At 64.8% G+C, this 19,510-nt stretch overlaps 1 protein-coding gene across 3 annotated transcripts; it reads right to left on the minus strand.

The window, feature by feature from the left end:
- Nucleotides 1–615: 615 nt before the first annotated feature.
- Nucleotides 616–19,395, minus strand: CBS (cystathionine beta-synthase). 3 transcript variants are annotated; one of them, XM_039857776.1, is made up of 17 exons: nt 19,240–19,395; nt 17,538–17,754; nt 14,394–14,500; nt 12,498–12,632; nt 11,448–11,527; nt 11,219–11,353; nt 10,678–10,747; nt 9,485–9,576; nt 8,802–8,927; nt 8,259–8,343; nt 6,719–6,824; nt 5,961–6,038; nt 5,702–5,836; nt 5,142–5,250; nt 2,938–3,022; nt 2,636–2,674; nt 616–1,413 (listed from the first exon to the last, which is right to left on the minus strand). In XM_039857776.1, the coding sequence occupies exons 2-17, from the start codon at nt 17,744–17,746 to the stop codon at nt 1,256–1,258; spliced, it is 1,749 nt and encodes a 582-aa protein (XP_039713710.1). In that variant the 5' UTR covers nt 17,747–17,754; nt 19,240–19,395; the 3' UTR covers nt 616–1,255. The 3 variants fall into 3 exon arrangements, with proteins under 3 accessions (XP_039713710.1, XP_039713711.1, XP_039713709.1); XM_039857777.1 differs by lacking the exon at nt 19,240–19,395 and adding an exon at nt 18,886–19,083; XM_039857775.1 differs by lacking the exons at nt 2,636–2,674; nt 19,240–19,395 and having other exon boundaries at nt 17,538–17,774.
- Between the last annotated feature and the right edge of the window lie 115 nt (nt 19,396–19,510).

The following is a 19,510-nucleotide window of genomic DNA, read 5'->3' on the forward strand; positions in this document are numbered from 1 at the left end:
AATGTCTGCAATCACCATCGCAATAAGGGTCTAGTATCTAAAAGATATGAAAACACCTACAACTGAACAACAAAAAACGACCCAATTTAAAAAAGAGCAAAGCACCTGAATGCATGTGTCTCCAAACACACAGCCAACAAGCTCACGAAAGGAAGCCCAGTGTTACTGATCGCTAGGGGAATGCAGATCTAACCTGCGGGATGCCACGTCACACCCGCCACCACGGGGAAGAAAGCCAAAGGACTGGCCAGGACGCAGGTTAGAGCCTTCATGCATTGCTGGCGGGACTGTGAGACGGTACCACCGCCGTGGAACACTCTGGCAGGCCCTTAAACGATTAACCAGCGTCATCACGTGGCCCAGCGATCCCAGTCCTGGCTTACGCCCGAAACCACTGAAAACAGTCATTCGAACAAAGACTTGCACATGAATGTTCACGGCGCCACAATTCACAACAGCCAGAGTGTCCATGGATTGATGAACGGATAGACAGAAGGTACTCTGTCCACACAGTGGAGGGTTATTCCATTAAAAGGAACGAAGTAGCGATACCTGCTACGATGTAAACGAACCCCGAAAACGTCCCGTTAAATGAAACAAGCCAGACACAAAAGGCCACAGGCCGTGCGATTCCCATTTATCTGACGTGCCCCCAGCAGGTAAATCCACAGAGACAGGAGCGGAGGGAAGGGGGGAGGGGAATGAGCGCCTAACGGGGCGATGACAACATTTCGGAACTTGGCGGATGTGGCTGTAATAAATGCCATCATGAATGTTAATAGATGCCACCGAATCGTACACTTAAAATTTGTTCATTTTAGGTACGTGAATTGGACCTCAATTTAAAAAGCCCCCAAAACTCCAGCCCCTCCAACCCGAGCAGACGCCGGGCTGTGAGGGGGTCGGAGCCAGCGCACGCTTCCTGAGCCGCCGCTCTGGACCCTTCTCTGGAAAACGCACTTCCTTCCGCCTTCGGCCGAGTCCACGCTGCCCGGTCACTGCACGGGTGGCTCGCTCGCCGAGTTCTCTACGATTTCCTTGTTGAAACACTCGGAGAGGAAGTCAGGGAAAGCGTGTCTAACCTAATGAACCGCAGGCGCCCTCAGGTCCCGGGGTTAGGAGAGGGAAACCGTGACGTCTCTGCCGGCCCCGGGCTCGGCATCACGGCGACAGCAAAGTGCCAGCGCCAGGCGAAAGGCACACGCGCTTCTGTCCCGTGTTCACGGGAGCGAGCGCGGGCGGCGCGCGTGGGGGCTCAGAGGGGCGCCGCTGCCCCGCCCGCTCTGGGCTCCGGTGCGACCGCCGGCTCCGTCTTCTGGGCCCGCTCCCGGGCGGCCACGAAGGTCAGCAGGTCGATGGCGGTGACGACCCCGAACACCATCTGCCTCTTACTGGACGCCCCGTGGCCGTGGTCTGAGGAGGGAACAAAGCCGTGGGTCACGGGCGCCCGGACACGAGCCGCACCCCCCAGGCACTGTTGGAGGCAGAGCCGGACCCGCGGCCCTGAGCCTGCCGGGTGCACGGGCACCCGTGCGCCACGGGATGTGGGTGGCACCCACGCATACCCAGCGGGTGTCACGTCCCCACGTGCGCTGCATGGGTGATGCTGCGGAGAGCAGGGGCCGGCCCCGGAGCCGTGTCCATCAGCGGACGCCCGAGGGCCTCGCGACTCGGCCCGTGCATCTGCCCAGGTGCCAAGGACTCAAATGCCAGCACCACTCACACCTCTGGCCCGGGACTGTCCTCAGGCTCGGAATGACCGCTGACATGGTTAATTTTGTGCGTCAACGTGACGGAGCCACAGAGCGCCCAGATTCGGTGGGACGTCGCTCTGGGTGTTCCAGGATGAGTCCGCACGGGAACGGGAGGGCGAGTAAAGCAGGACCCCCGCCCGCGTGGGTGGGCCTCGTCCCAGCAGTCGAAGGCCCGGATAGAACAGAGGCTGGCGCTCTGAGTGAGGGGACATTCCTGCCTTGGCTCTCCCTGGGTCCCAAGCCTGCCGGCCCATCGTGGCACTTGCCAGCCTGTCACAGCACGTCCTCATCACAGATCTCTACACGCACATCCTGTTCGCTATCTCTCCGGAGAGCCCTGACCGATGCAGTCATCCTGGGGTGCACAGAGCACCGGGTGGACGGGGGCGGGGGGGAGTGCCCAGGTCGCCTTTCATCTCGTCAGACCCCACCCCGGCACCTCCATGGCCATCTGTCCCTAGGGCAGGGGTGGGGGAGCCTGGAGACCAGCTACCCACGTTTCAGGGACTTCTAGGCAAAGGGGCACTTTGAAGAGGCGCGTCCCCCGCGAGGAAGGGCAGTCTCTGCAGCCTCAGCGACCAGGCCGCCAGGCCCTCAGGGACGCAGGCATGGCGGGGTCGGCCACCTTCACAAGCGGCCACGAGTGCTCTGTTATAACCTTGTGGCTCTGCCAACAGCACGGAGCTGCCGTGGACAGCAGCGTCAGGCGTGGCCGTGTCCACAGCATGAGTTACGGACCCCAAAACTGGAACTCGTACCGCGGTTTGGTTAAACGCGTGTAAATGAGAGGTGCAGGGAAGAGCCCCCGAGGCTCGGGGTCTGGGACCCGGACGCCCCCTCTGCCCCTGGAGTGTTTCCGGGGGGGCGGCGGGCGTACGTACCTGCCGGCCCCCCACCTCCTGCCAGGGCCTGGTCCCGCGCTGTGGAGCCAAGGACGGGGCAGGCGTTAGGCTCGGCCCCCAGGGTGCGCCCCCCTCCTGAATCCACAGCCCTCGCCCTCGCGGGCTCCCCCCGTCCATGCCCAAGGCTGGGGGTGCCGAAGGCCAGCACCATCGACGCCCCAGATGCCACGAGGGACCAGCGCCGCCTCCTGGTAGTAAAGCGCACGCGGGGGGGGCTGGGCCTCGGGGTGCCACCCCACAGGGCCCCCTCCACACCCCGCCCACCCAGCCCACCCACTCACACTGGATCTGCTCGTGGACCACCAGGGCGAAGTGGTCCAGCTCCAGGATGTGCGACAGCCTGCCCAGCGGGTCCGTCAGGTGGATCTGGAAGAAAAGCCGTGGTCAGCTCAGCCAGCCTCGGTGGGAGGCCCGAGGCCACGGGGCGGCCAGGCGCCACTCTGGCTCCCCCCTGGCCTTTTGCTGTGACTGCAGGAATCAGAGTGTGACATGACGCACAGAGGGGCCCTTGGGCCACCGAACCGGGGCAAGACACGGGGGAGCAGTCCGCACGTGTCGCTGAGTGCGGGAGAGGCGGCCCTCACGACTCCAACGCCAGGACGTCCTGGTGAAGGTGACACTCAGGATCCGTGGTCGCCGGGGTTGGGGGGGGGCGGAGAGTGGAACGGGCAGGATGCGGGGTGCAGGGCCACACAGGGCCATCCTGGGATGCTGGGACGGGCGCACATCACTCCACACTTGTCACAGCCATGAACGGCTGGACGTAAGGTCGAACCCTCATGTAAACGAGGGACTTCGTAATAGCCGTTGTCATCCTTAACAAACCCTGCCACCCACGAGCGTGACCACCGGGAAGCGGAAAGGGGGCGGGGGACGCGGGGACTTTCTCTGTCCTGCCTGCTCCACAGACGAGTCACGGGCACTTACAGCCCAGCTTTCAGGGGAAGTGCAAGTGGACGTGCCTGCGGCCTCCGCGGAAAGTGAAGCTGGGGAGCATGAAGCCTGGAGCCAGTCACGTGGGGTTGGGGACACCAGCCAAGGCACAGACCTGGGTCCTCGCCCAGGTGGAACCGGGCCCGGCTGACCCACAGTGACCCCCACCTCCAGGCTGGTCACCCCACTCGATCCTCAAGTCACCGCCAACTGACCCAGAGGCCCTGTGTGTGCAAAGCCCGCCCTGGCCCCTTCCGTCCAGTCTAGGCAGGTCCCACGTAGACCCTCCCTGGGGAAAGGCCACTTGAACCCCCCCGTCCCCACAAGGGCAGCGCCCAGCCTGCAGTGGCACCGGGCACAGCTCACAGCTCGGGGAAGACCGTGGACGTGGGTGGGGACGACGCCAGGGCCTGTCTCTCCGCCCAGCTGCCGTGGCGCCAGGAAGTCACGTGACCAGATGCAGAGGGGAAGATGCAGAGGGCAAGAGACCCAAGTGGCCCCAACCTGTGTCTCCTGTTCTTTTAAAAGTCGCATCTGAGGCCTCATGACTATACCTCCCTGGCCCTCGGGGAGCTTGTCAGAGTCGCTGCCGGCACCCACGTGTCAGAGCTGCGCTCAGGTGAGGACGGACATGCCCCTCCCTGGGGACGCTGCCGACTTCTCTGCAGGTCGAACCCACGTGAGGCCAGCTGCATTTTAAAAGGTCTTTCTAGTTCTAAGCGATCGGGAATGTCAACCACAAGTTAAGGGACAAGCACAGAAAGTGGAGCGAGCCTACCACACCCCCACTCAGCGTGTCACCGCGATGGATACGCCCCAGCCTCTCCGCTCGGGGGGCTACGGGACATGGGGGCCACTGCAGGGACAGCAGGGGTGGCAGTGGCGACAAATACGGGACCTAGTGGCATTTTGACTGCGTGCGTGTGTGTGTGAGAGAGAGAGAGACGGGAAAAGGAAGGTCAAGTTCATTCCCAGGTCGGGGCTTAACCTTTGCTGCACTCACTGGGAGGTGAAAACTGGGACCAGGGAGAGGGGACGACTGATGGCACGGCCTCGGGGACACCGAGAGCAGCGTCTGGCCCATCAGAGGGCGGCCATCGTTGACCCAAGGAGACCTCGGGGGTCTGACCAGCCCTTACACAGCAAGGGGCCACACCGTGCTTTTCGAGAACAGTCTAGTTCTTAAACAACGGGGCACTGGTGCGTTTCTGAATGGACGCGGCACGGGGAGAGGAGGCTGAGCCACAAGGCCCAGCTGGCAGGCGCTCGCCGGGCTGGCTGCTGAGGCCCTGGCTGCTGAGGCCCAGACGTGGCCGGAGCACAGAGGGCGAGGGCGGACCCTCCGGACGCGGCCCTTGCCCACAGGGCCGGGCTGAATCCTGAGAAGCTGGGGTGAATCCTCAGACTCGCAGCTCCGAGGGGTGCCTGCAGCACCAGCCCGCTGCGGCCCGGGGCACGGCGGGGACCTGGCCTTGGCATGGTGGCATTGGGCCTGCCTCCGAGGACAGAGCCGCGTCTTGGCGCCCGCACCCCGGCTAAGCGGGCCTCATACCTGTCGGAACTGCTTGTAGATGACTCTGTGGACCGGATCGGACGGCTGCACCTTCCCGGCGAGCAGGCAGGACAGCATGTTCCCCAGCGTCACCATCCCCAAGATCGCCCTGGGTGAGCGGGGGTGGGGCTGCGTCAGGGCCGTGACACACGCCCACACCACCTGCCCCGCGTCTGCGGTCACGGCCAGCGGGCAGCACTGGCCAAGGCCCTGCCAGGTCTGCCCGTCCAGTGTGAGCAGACAGTAACCCAACGAGCGCCTGAGTCCCTCCGTCGGACGCTGTCACAGGTGGCCACCAGGCCCGTGTGCCGTGCCTTCCCGTCAGACAGCCCCTCAGGGCAGGGCCAGCTGTTGCCACCTGCCTCCCGTGCTCGCACTGAGTGCAGGGGCAGGGGACCCAAGTGCTAAGACCCAAGGGGATAATGTGGCCAGGCCCCCGGCCCGGCCATTGCTCAGGGACACAATGCACGACAGCTGGTCCAAAGCTCTGGGCACCTCTGTGCAAAGTGGCCCAAGCCGGCTGGCCAGCTGTGGGGTCCACGCGAGAGGCCGGGACTGACCCCGACTCGTCGACCACAGGCGCCTGGTCGAAGCCCTTGTCTCGGAGGACGGCGATGGTGTGCTCACAGGTGACCGTGGGCAGCACCGTGAGCGGAGCCGACAGGCTCAGGTCCTGAACTCTGAGGTGCCACCACCTGCGGGGAGACGGCAGGGCAGGGAAGGCGTGAGCCGGAAGGTGGACGTCGAGGACGAATGCTCACACGGGCAGCATCGCGCGGGGGACCATGGGACGACCAGCCTGGCGTGGGACGTCCTCACCAGGGCTTCTTCTCCGTGAGGTCCTTCTCCTTCAGGAAGCCCTTCTGTAGCATCCACCTGTCACTCAGGAACTTGGACCTGCAGGTGTTGGGAGGTGAGCAGGGCCTGGCAGAGGGTCTCGGCTGCGTCCACACCGAGGGGCACGGTCCTCATGGAAAGCCCAGTGCCCCGTGCCCACGACACGCCATGCCGGCACACCCTCGCAGCTCACGCCCACGTGTGCATGCACAGCGGGCCAGCCCAGCACACGGGACACGCGTGTTCTCACGTGGAATGGGGCAGCTCAGCAGTGGGCTCCCAGACACGAGCCACCCGCCCCTGAAACCCCAACGTGGGGCGCCCACCAGGGGTGGCTGAGCCCATCAGATATGGACCCTCCATAGCCCTGTCTGGAGAAAACCCCAAGGGCACGGTGTGGGGGGATTCCTTCAGGTCCCTGCCCCTCCCCCGCCCCAGAAGCCTGGTGCAGAGCAACTAGGGTCCATGCTTTGGGGTGACCCTGGCAGGCTGCCAGCCAGCGGACAGGCACTCCAAGCACGAGGCTGCCATGGTCACGCCCTGACTTCAAGCGAGTCCGGAAGACCCCAGAGAGGGGTGCGTCAGGCCGAGAAAACACAGGCTCTGGCCGGGGGTGGGTGGGAGCAGAGCGCGGGTCACGGACCACCCCTTCTCGCCCACCGCCGTCAGATGTCAGGGGAGGCCCCGCGGGAGCGGCCCGGCACCCAAGGAGGCACCAGCAGGAGGGGCGGGCCCCTCACATGTAGTTCCGGACGGAGTCGGGCAGGAGCACCACGCAGCGCTGGCCCTCCCGCAGGTCCTGGGCGGCCTTCACCGCCGCCGCCATGGCACTGCCAGAACTGCCACCTGCCGAGAGCGCCGAGTCAGACCTGCCCAAGGCCATGTGTGGGTGTGCGCGCGCACGCCTGGAGACACCTGGAAGGCTGCCTGGGGGAGGAGCCGCCCTCGGGGTGCTGGGGGGACCCCCGCTTCTCACTGCCCGTCTCCATTCTGTCCCTCAGGGTTTCATGGCGGACCCGCCACCTGGACACGGTCACCCTGCAGCCAGTGAGGCTCCCCTCAGCCAGGTGAGGCCACGACGGGCAAGGCCCGTGGGCCGAGCCCCCAGGCAGATGTCTGAGCGCTGACCGAGCCCAGGGACAGCGGGTCTCTGGTCCCTCTGCCTGTCACTGGCCACACACAGCCACCCCTGAGACAGGTGACGCCCAGGAGCCCTGAGTCACAGCCAGAGGGCAGATCCTTGGAGGTGGCCGTGCTCACCTACCCCCCTGGGCTGAGCTGAGGGAGGCACCATCTGATCCGCAGGACCAGGGCCCTTCCCTGAAAGTCACCACGTGGCCCGAGTAGCACTGAGCACTTGGGCTTACGTCCCACTGGCAGTGGCGACCGGGTGAGATTCAGCACTGAGCATCCCTCATTACGAGGCACAAACTGCTTCTCAGGACATCGTTTTGGAATTCCTTTTGCAGTCAAAAGGGGCTTCCTCCCTACCAGCCACGCCCCCGCTCCCGGCGCCCCCGCCCCCAACGTGCCGTGACATAGAGAGTTGCGTGTCACCTCCCCACACGGAGTTCTCGCTTGCGCGTGTGCACGTGTCCGCTCTCTGCATGTAAGCCCCCAAGACATGAGCCAGGCCATTTCCTTCGTCTACTCAGGCAGGGCCTCGGGCCTCCCTTGGACACGCCTGGCCTCTCCCGGCCGCCAGTCCCAGCCGCAGACCCCGCGGATGGGGGCCCAGCCCAAGGACGATGCCAGGCTGAGGGAAAACCTGTGTCCAGAGCACTCTGGCCCTAATGTGGGTGCCCGGTGACGGCTGGCAGGACGCTCCCCGCAGGCCATGCCCGACCCCACTGCCGCCTCTGCTGGGTGCAAGGCCAGCGCCCCCTTTGCTGTCACGCTACCAAGACGAGCCGTGTCCCCTCACAGCTCACGCCCCTCCCTTCGCGGGGCTGCATGCCACACGCCATTCTCAGCGAGGCCATTAAGCACGGACACAGAGCACGCGGGCCACAGGACTCCCAGGAACTTGGGACACTGACCCAGGGCTCCGGCCACGCTGGGCGGGGTGCTCGACGCAGCCTCCCGCCTCGCTGGGAGTGACCCGCTGACGGAGAGGGCAGGCAGGGTGACCCCCTGAAGGCCCGGGGCCAGCGGACGGTGCCCGGCCGAGCACGGTCACTGCTTTCACGCAGCCTCAGTACGAGGGTGCCCGCACGCGTTTGCTCTGGGAGCTGGCAGAGGGCGAGCACCCGTCTGCCCCTCAGCCCACCGGCCACTCACCGCACAGCAGCCCCTCCTGCGAGATGAGCATGCGGGCGAAGGCGAAGGACTGCTCATCATTGCACTTGAGCCATCTGTCCACCACCTGCGGCAGGAAGCAGGGGGGCTTGGGCAGGCGTGCAGGGCGGGGGGCCACAGCCAAGCGTGCGACCTCGCAGACTGTCTCGTCCAGGTGGCCGTGACCCTCAGTGGACGTGGCCCCGCCCTCGTCCGCACGCCCGGAGCGTCCTGCGTCTCCCCGGTCCCCTGTGTTCTGCACATAGCAATGGAGACCCTGGGCGCCTGGGCCAAGGCTGGACCTCTGGGGTGTCTGTGCCCAGCGCGGTCACAGCACACAGTTGGATACTGTGCCCGTGTCACCTGGTCTTGACCTTCGAGGTCACGATCCTCGTCCCTGCTGTACGGGACTCGTTTGTGTGCACCCCCGGTGGGAAAGCCAGGCCGGGGGCCCGTGGTCAGTCAGCCCGGCGAGCAGACCCCCGAGCCGGTTAAAGGGTGAGCTGAGGGCTGCGCGGTCCCCGTGGTCCCCATGGCACCACCTACCGCCCGGTCCAGCACCGTGGGGATGAAGTCATAGCCAATCCCCTCCACCTCGTAGCCCGTCTGCTCTGTTCGGTTCAGCTCCTCCGGCTCGGCGAGGATGGAGCCCTCAGGGTCCACCCCAATGATCTGCAGGGACAGCGTTGGGGCTCTGTCCGGCAAGGCCCCTCTGGGCATGCGGCATCCTCGGAGTGGCCGAGGTCACCACCGAGACCCGTCCGTGGGACGCAGGCCTCGCTCCCGGGCGGGACCCAGGGACCCAGGCACGGCATGGGCTGGGACAGCTCACGGGGACGGATGGGGGAAGCGGCCACCGCATGTCTCAAGACGGCCCAGCAGACTGCCCGGGTGACAGCTGAGCCTTGTGGACGAGGGGGGCACCGGGCACTGACCATTCCCTAAACAGCTGAGAAGGGGTGGGCGGGAGGGAACGACTCAGCGCCAGCAGCCTGGTGTTTCCCAAGGCCCCGCCCGGCCACCGTCAACCCTGAGCCCCGGGCGCCCCGTGGGGCAGGCGCAGGACCGGAATCCACGAGCTCCGAGCTTCTCAAACCCGCTCTCCCGTGTCCGGCTGGTCAGAGCGCCTAGGTGCCGGGTCACGGGGTGCCCCTGCTCCCCGGGCAGGCCCCCCGCGGCCCCGCCCACTCACCTGGCATCCGGGGCAGGCCGCGGCCCCGCCCACTCACCTGGCACCCCGGGCACTTCTCCTTGAGCTTCCGGGCGATGCCCGTGATGGTGCCGCCCGTGCCCACTGAAGCCACCAGCATATCCAGCTTCCCTGATGGGGAGAAGCCGCATCAGGGACAGCATCCTAAGCGGGAACACACTCAACTCGAGGGAGGGCAGGGCCCCGAGGCCGCAGAAACAACGCTTCTCCGGTCCCCACGGCCCCCCATCGCGGGCCTTTGTCTTCAAGGAGCGTAGAGCCCCAGGGTCCCAGTGAACGCCGGCTGCTAAGCGGCATGCGGCCACTGAGCTCTGGTTCGGTGTGACCCCGTCAAGCCCGGCGGGAGTGTGGGACGGACCCGTGCAGTGGCTGCTGGGGGGCGGGGCCCGGGGAGGCCACGACCCCTCCTTATGTGTTTGGGTTTGGACAGGGTGATGAAGTAAACTGAATCATAAAGGAAATAGAACAAATCCGGCTCAGAAGCCGTCTGGGCTCTCCCGCTGCCCGGCGCCAGCCCAGGCGTCCTGCAGACAAGTCTGTGCGAGGCCCCGAGCCGGGGCGGCGGGCTGTTTTTGCCAAACGGGAGAATTCTCACACATAAAACCCGGGCGAGTGAATGCCTGGGCTCTGCTGCCCGGCTGCTGGGCACAGAACACTGAAGCCGATGCCAGCTCTGAACTCCAAACAGGAAGCCAGGGTGCCCGCCGCCCAGCCACGCCCCCCAAAATCTCAGCCCATCAGAAAACATCAGGGCCCCCTGGGCCTGGACACTGGCTGCACGGAGAGATTCCGGGGAGCCCCCGGCCAGACAGTGAGCTGACGTCACCGTGGGGCCTGGAAGTGAGGACCTGAAGGTGGAATTCAGCGCCAAGCTGGGGCTTGATGCCCAGTGCCAGTCAGCGCCGCGAAGCCCCGGCCGTGAGCCCCGCTGCAGCCTGGGACACACTGGCGCCCTGAGGCCAGACTGCTGGGCACGCTTGGCGCTCAGGACAGGCGGACCAGCTCCGAGAGCACAGCAGAGGGAAGGAACCACTCTGCGGAGATGCTCGAGAAAGCGTTCCAGAGAGGGGACGCTGGGCCTGGGGCGTGAAGGGTGACGAGGAGTTTGCTAAGGAGCTGCTGAGGCTGGTGCCCCCCACCCCACCTCCCGGCAACCAGGGAGGGCGGCAGCGAGGGCAGCAAAGGGGCGGGCTCGGGGCTCAGGGCACAGACCGTCACACTGCTGCAGGATCTCCTCCGCGGTGCTGTCGTAGTGAGCCAGGGGGTTGGCCGCGTTGCGGTACTGGGGGGACAGAGCAAGGGCCACCGGGTCAAGGTCAAAGGCGCTGGGCTGGCCGCAGCCGCAGGGCATCCGTGCAGGGGGCTGGTCCCGGCGGCTCAGGGGCCGGGGCCTAGAAGCCTCAGCAGACAGGAAACCTCCACCCCAGTTCTCCCGGAGACGTGATTTCTAACCCGGAAGCGAAACGAGCGGACAGAGGACCTTCCAGTAAAAAGGCCTTTGTGTGTTTCACGCCTGCGGAGGCTCCGGGGTCCCCGGCCAAGGGCGTCTCCGCTCAGCGTGCCACACTGAGGCCCTGGCAGCCGAGAGCCGGAGGTCACCGACCTGCTGGCCGCGGAGGCCAGGGCCGTGTGCCCGTGCGCAGCGTCGGTCACCCGTGCAGCCCCCAGTCCTGCTGCAGGTGTGGCGCCCCCCCACCCCAGCGCCCACTGCGGCCCACACTCCGAGTGCACTCAACCCCGCCCCACACCTCACCTGGTCTAGGATGTGAGAATTGGGGATCTCGTTCCTCAGCCTCCACGCCACACCCACGTGTGACTCGGGGGAGTCGAACCGGGCGTTGGTGGGGGTCCTCACTATCTCGGCCCCCAGGGCCCGCAGCACGTCCACCTGCCGAGGGACGCCGCCGTCACCCGCCGGCCTCCTGCACTGGGCAGTGGTCCCAGGGGACAGCCCCGCCCTCCCGAGCCACCTGCGGGCTCACCTTCTCCGTGCTCATCTTCTCCGGCATCACGATGACACAGCGATAGCCTTTCACGGCGGCGGCCAGGGCCAGCCCGATCCCTGGGGACCGCACACGGTGAGCCCTGCCCCTGCAGCCCCGCGTCGTCCCCTCTGCCCACAGGGCGGCCATTCCCCCCACGGCCCTAAGGGCACAGGCCTGGGGACAAGGCAGCCTCCTCCTGGGTCCCGAAGGGGTCAGGGCCATCGTCCTGAGGACGGACACCCAACCACTGAGACCACTTCGAGCCGTAAGATCTCGTGGAATCGCCCGCCGAGGCATCAGGCTTGCTGGGGACCTGCCACCCCCTCCCTTCCCAACGCTCCCTTGGCGATGCGGGTGTCTGTCCTGTGCCTGTCCCCACACCGCATTTGGGAAGCACGTGACTCGTCTGGTGTCACACGTTCCCGGCTGGAGGGGACCTGTCTCTGATGTGGATGACATTTAGAGACCTCGGACTTGGTAGCGTTGGTGCTGGATGCAGTTAGACTCTGGGGCTGTGGGGAGCGGGGTGAGAATATTCTGCATTTGAGAAAAGGACATGCATTTTGGAGGCCAGATGGTGGTTATGGGCTGAATTGTATCCCCTGAAAATTAATATGTCGAAGTCCTAACCCACATCACCTCAGAATGGGACTGTTTGGAGATGGGGTCTTTGAAGAAGCGAGGTTAATCGAGGTCACCAGGGTGGCCCTAATCATCAGTGATCAGGACACAGACACACAGAGGGACGACCGTGTGAGGACACAGGGAGAAGACGGTGTCCACACGTGTGCCAAGGGGACCGCAGGAGGGACGGCCGGGCCCCCAGACCGTGAGAAGATAAATGTACAGAGGTCGCTGCCGTCTACGGAGCCGGTGACCGCCCGGCTCTTCAAAGACCCCATCTGGGCCTCTGCTGCCGGGTGTCAGACCACGCAGGGCGGGGACACAGGGCTGCACGCGTGCCCCGTGCAAAGCAGACTGGGGAGGCGGCCGCCAGCCCCGCCAGCGCGGGCCACGGCCGGGGCAGCCCGCCGTCCCCGCACGCACCTGTGTTCCCGGACGTGGGCTCGATGATCGTGTCCCCGGGCTGGAGCACCCCGGCCCGCTCGGCCTCCTCCACCATGCGCAGGCTGATGCGGTCCTTGACGCTCCCGCCCGCGTTGAAGAACTCACACTTGGCCACTGGGAGCGAGACGGGTCATGAGAGGAGGGCCCGGGCCCCCCACACCTGCCGACCCCCACTGCCCACCGCCCGCACAGGGACAGGCCTGGTCTCTGTCTGTCCACGCCCGCCCCCCACCCGCTGAGGACCGCAAGGCACCTCTGAGGGACTGGGATGGGCACGCCCCAAGGAGCTGCCCACTGGCCATGGGCCAGAACCCCCTGTTGGGCAGCACAGTGACCTGTGGGACATGCAGCAGGCGCCGATCTGCCCCATGCGCCCGTAAGGCCCGGCCGTGCCCTGTGGCCCCAGCCAGGGGACTCGGTGCCCTGAAGCCACAGCCCCGGGTCGCAGCCTCGGACTGCGACCCGCACACCCTCCCGATCTCTTAAAAATATGCAGTGTCTGTCCAGTGGGGGGTCGAGTGGGGAGGTCATGTGGGGGGTTGCTGCGATGCCGAGGCCCCGAGCCAGCCCGTGACACCCCAAACAGCCTCCAACCGGGTCTGTCTGGGTTCCTGAGACCCCACCCTTAGACAGACTCATCCCCTACAGCCAGGAGAGGCTCCCGCTGTGCGTGTGTGCGCGTGTGCACGCACGTGTGCCTACATGCACGGGACCCTCCCAGGTCTCACTCCGAGTATGAGCAGATGCTCCCACCCGCCCACTGACGGCAGCCCTGAGGCAGGGGCCCGCTGACCGGCCGAGGCCCTTGACCGAGCTGCGTAAGCCATCAGCCTTGGCTGTCCACATGTAAAAGGGACACATGAAAACCCATCCTGGGGCTACTGTGCCTGCCGGGTCCGGGTTAGGGGTCTCTCGCCCCGGGCCCTGGGGTCTCTGGGGCTGCCCGGGACCCTGGTGTGCCCAGCAGTGCCCGGGAGCGTGTGCTGCTCTGTGCTTCCCTAGAGAATCTTTCCCCAGAGGGGAAGAGGAGGAGGGCTCTGAGGGCGACACCCCCGGGTGAAGCGGCCATCTGGTGCCATGGACTCCGTGACCCCTTCGGGCCCCCTCGAGGTCCGCTGATGGATCTGTCCCCTCCAGCTCACGCCGCCCCGGAACCTGGACCCCCTCCAGGGCCGTTGCAGCTGCTGTGTCCTCTGTGACAAAGCGGCAGTCTCCATGGGCTCAGTGCCCGGGAGACAGTGACAATGAAGAAACGCTCCCAGCCTCTTAGTTCCTGGAAACCGCTTCCTGCAGAGCAGCCCCCTCCCCGAACGGCAGAGAAGACCCTCGGATGAGCCCCTCCTTCACCTAGGATGGGGCCAGACACAGCCCCCAGTTCCCATGTCTCATGAGTAGCAGATGAAGTGTCCGTCCCCACGGAACTGGGCCAACACTGAGATGACCGCTTCCTGCCCAGTGGGAAGGGACCCTCATCACAAAACTGTCCCATCGTCACAGGGAGCTGCCTGCAGGGTGCCCGCTCCTCCCCAGAGGCGTCTAGGACCGTCGGCTGCATCTGTGCTGGGAGCCAGCCTCCTGCAGAGGCCGGGCGAGGCCGCCCTCCCTGGCTGGGGTTCTGCCTCTGACCCCCGGCCGCGCACACACGCTCCCTCCCCTCAGGCCTCGCCTCACAGGCCACTGTCCCCCGACCCCCGGCTCCAGAGCAGCCCGCTCCGTCACCCTCCAGCACGTGAGCCTGTCGCGTATCCCTTCTGCTCTTACAGGACATGCTCTGGCCATTTGTCACCCCCGCGAGGGCTCCGGGGCCCGCCCACCCCACCCTCAGGCCCGCGAGCCCGCGCTGGGCTGAGCACAGGACGGGGACCGGGCACTCACGGAGCTCGCACTTCAGGCCAAAGTGCTTCCCGATCTTGTTGACCCGCACCATGGGGGTGTCCCCGATCTTCTTCAGGATATCTGGCAAGATTTTGGGGGGCTTTGCCCTACAACAGAGGAGTTCACGATTATTCACAAACACAAACCAAAACAGTACCAGCCTTGGCAGTCCAGCACATTCTTTTAAATAAATCAAAAAATAAGTCAAAGAACTGGCTTTAATGAGGGAACTGGGTGATGACCACACAAATCTACACGCAAGAAAAAAGGTGACAGCCACACACACACACTCACACACCTAAAAACCTATGAAATGAGTATCTGTAGTTTAGTTAATAGTCAGCTGCACCAAGGTCACTTCCTGGGTTCGAAAAGGCACCGTGACAGCACGTCATCCAGGGGCAGCCTTGTGAAAGGGACACAGGACCTCTGCATCGTTTCTGTAACTCCTTGCGAGTGTTAAGTTCTAACTTGAAAGAGTCAAGCAAACACCAGCTTTAAAACGGCACCGGGTCCCGGCTCGTCCTCGTTGACAGTCACCAGGGACCCCAGTTCCTTTGCTCGCTCAGCCTCTGACACCAGGGGCACTGCCTTCTCTCCTCTTTGGTCAAAATACTGGTGTGGACTCTGAGCACAGACCCCTCAGACTGCCTGGCACCACGCGCAGAGCCGGGCACAGGCGGTGCGAAGCACGGTGATGCTCCAGACGCAGAAGAAAGGCCTGGGGCTGGCCGCTCTGTCCTTGGGCCGGGTCAGGACCGCCCCCCAGAGGACGTCCAGCCCAGAGTGGGCTTTCCCTTCCGCCGGGCTAGCTGCCTCCCTTCACACTGCAGTGACTGCCCCCCACCCCCCAACACGGTTCTCCGCCTGACAAGCTGGTGACAGGTGACAGGCGGGTGTGGGACAGCACTCAGGTGTGTGCTATGACACAGGCATCTCTTGAATGTCCCTGTGGAGCTTCTTCCTCCCCCCCAGGGACAGGCCTAGGTGCTGAGGACGTGCTCACCAAATATTCACCCAGGAGGACATACACCTTGCCTGAATTAAGAGACTCAGGAGCTTCCTGCGCCCCCAGAGTTATAACCTACCGCCTGGGATCCTCAGACCTCGGTGAGCCTGTCGCCATCCCAGGGGCCCATTAGATGCCCTCCCCCAGGGGGTCCAGCCCCCCAGGGGCTCTGAGGAGGGCAAGAATGCTGCATTCTGGGTGGGGACTTGGGTGGACGCGGAGACATGTGGCCACAGACAGGCTGGCGTCCGACTGTTCCCTCGCAGTGTGGGGGGAGCTAAAGGGACACCCTGTAGCCAAGCTAGAGGCAGGACTTGGTGAGGCGACAGCCTGGGCTGAGGGCAAAGGGCTCCTGACCACACTCTGGAGGTCAGGCCCTCGGGGCCAGGCTGGGGTTGATTCATTAACTAGACAGAGCCAAGACCAGATAGAAGTCAAGCCCCGCAGCCTCGTGTGGGGAAGAGCTGGTGGCAGCTGGGTCAGTCAGGGAGGCCACCGGATGGGGGGTCCTGGGCAGGCTGGGAACTCGGGGTCCCTGACTCAGCCACCTGAGGATCTCCTCGCTTGAGAAGACCAGGGAAGGGCCCAGGGAGAGAATTTACCAAGGATGGCCCCAGAGTCACCTCTCTCAACTGCTTTCATTCTGACAGCGAGGGGGGCCTGCAGGAGAATCACCCCACGGCATCTTGGAATAAGCCCCAAACTCCTCACCGGGGTGGGGCCTTGCCTGCCCTCCCCTCTGCCCATCTTCTGAGCCCAGCCCACCTGAGAACCATCTGGGACCCCCCTCCCCGCAGCGACCCGCGGGGTCACCCTGTCTCGTCACCTCATGGGATGGGGCGAAGGGGTTTCACCATCAGGACCCCCAGGCTTATCTCCTCCAGGAGACCCGGGTCTTATGTCTTCCTAGTAGGTAAACCCCGGCGAGACTCGGGCGGAGCCCAGCTCCCTCCTAACTGGGACGGGTGACACAGGGCTCAGCTTCGGGACGGGACGGCAACCCCTTCCGGCTCTGTAAGAGGGGCCTTCAGGGCAGATGTGAGGTGCTGGCAACCTGGATAGAGCAGCGTCCTTTCTGCCCCAGGACCCAGGGTCGCTCACCCAGCCCTCGGGACTGGGGGTCTGTCTTCCCTGCCACCTCAGAGCTGTACCCCAGCCTCGCACCAGCTTCCACCCACTGCTCTGGCTCGTCCTGGCACCGAGGGCTCACCCCATTCGGCCGGTGGCCAACCTGACCTGCTGAGCTCCCAGCATTCAGATGTTTAGTGCTTGGAGCTGCTGGGTTTGTAAATTCCCATTCCCACCTATTGGCCTCACTGAGGAGTGCACCCTGCCCACCCCTAGTTCTGATTTTGAAATCAGTGATCATAGAAGTTGGTAGAACTGTATGTACAGACTAAGAATCAAATATCTAAGAGACAGAGTCTTTCACTCATTTGTTCTGTGAGATTCCTCTAAGGAAATAGATAATCCTAAACCTTAGGGAGCTCAATGTGAGTTTCATGATGACTCGGGGATTTTTTTTTTCTTTGCCCATGATTAATCCCCTACACTTAGCACAGATGCTCAATAAGGACGCAGTGACCCTGTGAACAGACAGTTTGCTACTGTAGTTATTCGTAACAAGAGAACTGCGAACAGCTAAATACCCAATAGAGGGCTTATAAAAACTATGGTTTATTCAGCCAACAGTCTCTGTCCAACCACAAACGGGGCCTACTATCGAAAAATGTTTCACAGCCAGGAGAAACGTTTAGGATTTCGAGTTGCGTAGAAAGGTAAATGTATGATCCTAATTGCCGAAGATGCGCATACTCACCTCAAACACGAGCGTGCGGCCTGATGGACCTGCATTAGAAACCTCACCTCTGTGGTCACTCCCAGCGTGTGACTTGGGCACTTGCATTTCTGTATCCAGCACTTGCTCTCACTGGACACTGACGTAGGGGCTGGGCAGCACGGTGAGCAAGCCTGGCCTCTGAGCCTGGGTGGGCTCGTCTACAAAGGGCCCCCCAGCCCTGCAGCCCACCCATGATTACAAGGGGGAGGGCCACATGGCTAGGTGGCTTCCAGGGAACAAACTCCTGCCCTCAGGTGACAGACGGGCTGTCTTGTGGCCACACTCAGGGACTTACAGGGTAGCGTGGTGATGCGGGGAGTCGGTGATGGGCCTGCCCAGCTGCCAGGAGCATCTGCTCGGGACATTGGGACTGACCCAGAGGTGCTCCTTGGTGTCCTTGTCCCCCGAAGGCCCCTGCTCCAGGCTCCCCGTCTTGGAGTGTGCCCCTGAGGGGTGGGGGCACCCCGCCGGCCACTCTTCTGCTCGCGGTGTCTCGGAGGGCATGCTGCGGTCTGTCAGAGGGGTGGGGACAGATGTCCTCAGGCCACTGCGAAGGCTGCAGAAGAACCGGATCTGCTGCTGCTGGGGTGGGGGGTGCGATGGGGGCTTCTGCTCAGCAGCCCCTAGGGGGCAGGACACCCCCATTTAAATGGCTCCCCCTATTCAAATAGCAAGAACTAGGAAAACGCAGGAACTTTTGTGGTTCCTCAAAAGGTTCACCAAAGAGCAGCCGTGTGACCCCAAAATCCCACTCCAAGGCATCGACTCAAAAACAGGGCAACGGATACACCACAGTCACGACAGCACGATTCACAATGGCCAAAGGTGAAAGAAAAAGCAAATGTCCACAAAAGCATGACGAGAAATAGGAAACGTGGCACATATCCGCACAGCGGACCCTGGGCCAGGCCCCCAGCTGCAAGCTGAGAAGAGAGGGCCTCCCGTCTGTCGTGTCCCCAAGTCGCCTGCGGACGGCCCCAGTAGACCTCCCGGGCCCGCAGAGCCCTGGCCGGTGGGCGCGCTCTGGGTCCTGGGACTGGCCGCGATCCCACGGAGGCCCGGCCCCAGGGCACGCAGGCAGCAGAGCGTCACTTTCTTGGCGACTTGCCTCGCCCCAGAGCGACCTCCGGCAAGGTGAGGGGCTGCTGGGGACACAGACCGCAACTGACCTGGCCCACGGAACCCAAAGGCACTGTACGGGACTGTCGCTTGTCCACGCAGGTCCGAACCCGCAGGCCGCCGCCCGGCGCGCCCAGCTCAGCTTGCGGCGACCACAGCGCGGGGCGCACCGACGCACGTGCGGCCTGGGGAGGCCCCGCGCTCCCACCGCACTCTACACCGCAGGGCCCTTTTGGGGTCCCGACGCCCCTGAGGGCAGCCCGGCACCCGGCACGCGCGCCGGTCGGCCCAGAGCGGGCTGGGGAGGGCCAGGGGTGCGCACGGCAGTAAACTTTTAAAAGTGGGAGTTTCAGGTGGGAGGACCCCGCGGCGTCGCCGGCCTTCGGGAGGGGCGCTCGGACACACAGTTTGGAATAGACACCCCCAGGTGACCCGGGGGCTGCTTTTGCTCCCGCCCCTCCCCCACCCGAGAGCGTGCGGGGCACACCCCGCGCCCCCGCGCGCGCAGCTGCCTCGATACTTACGCTTCACGCAATCGGCGGAAAGGAGCAGTTCGCGAAACAACCATTTACCACCCGAAACGCCGCGAAAAATCAACGATCGGCACCATTACAGCGCATCTCCCCCAAATCCCTTCCCCAGGTCCCAGCTCCGCGCTCCGGGCTCGCGGCCCCGCGTCCGCTCCGCCGCCGCGGGAGTTGGGGTGAGGGCCCGCGGCCGCGTGGGCGCTGAACCCCGGCTTCAGGACGGCCTGGACCCGCGCGGGGAGGGTCCGGGCGCCCGCCCAGCTCCGCCGCGGGCACGCGCAGATGATGCAACTGCGGGGGCGCGACGCGGGACCCCAGGGCTGCGGCGGGGCCGGGCCCGGCGGTGCTCACCTGGACCCAGCGCGGGAAAGGGGCGGACGCGGCGGCGAGCGGCGCGAAGACCCGACCGGGGGCTGGCGGGCCTCGGGGGGACCGGGCGGCCGGGAGTGGCGGGCGGGCGATTGGCCGAGAGGCGGGGGCGGAGGCCCGGCGACCCGCTAATCCCGAGGCGCCGAGCGCCGCCCCGCCCTCCGCCCCGCCCCTGCCGCGCGCGCCCGGGGGCGCACCCCTAGGCATCCCACCCCCCGCCCCCCGCCCAGGCCGCCGCACCAGGACCGCGGCC

The sequence above is a fragment of the Pteropus medius genome, unplaced genomic scaffold (assembly GCF_902729225.1).
Source record: "Pteropus medius unplaced genomic scaffold, Ma_sr-lr_union100, whole genome shotgun sequence".
Classification (NCBI taxonomy): domain Eukaryota; kingdom Metazoa; phylum Chordata; class Mammalia; order Chiroptera; family Pteropodidae; genus Pteropus; species Pteropus medius.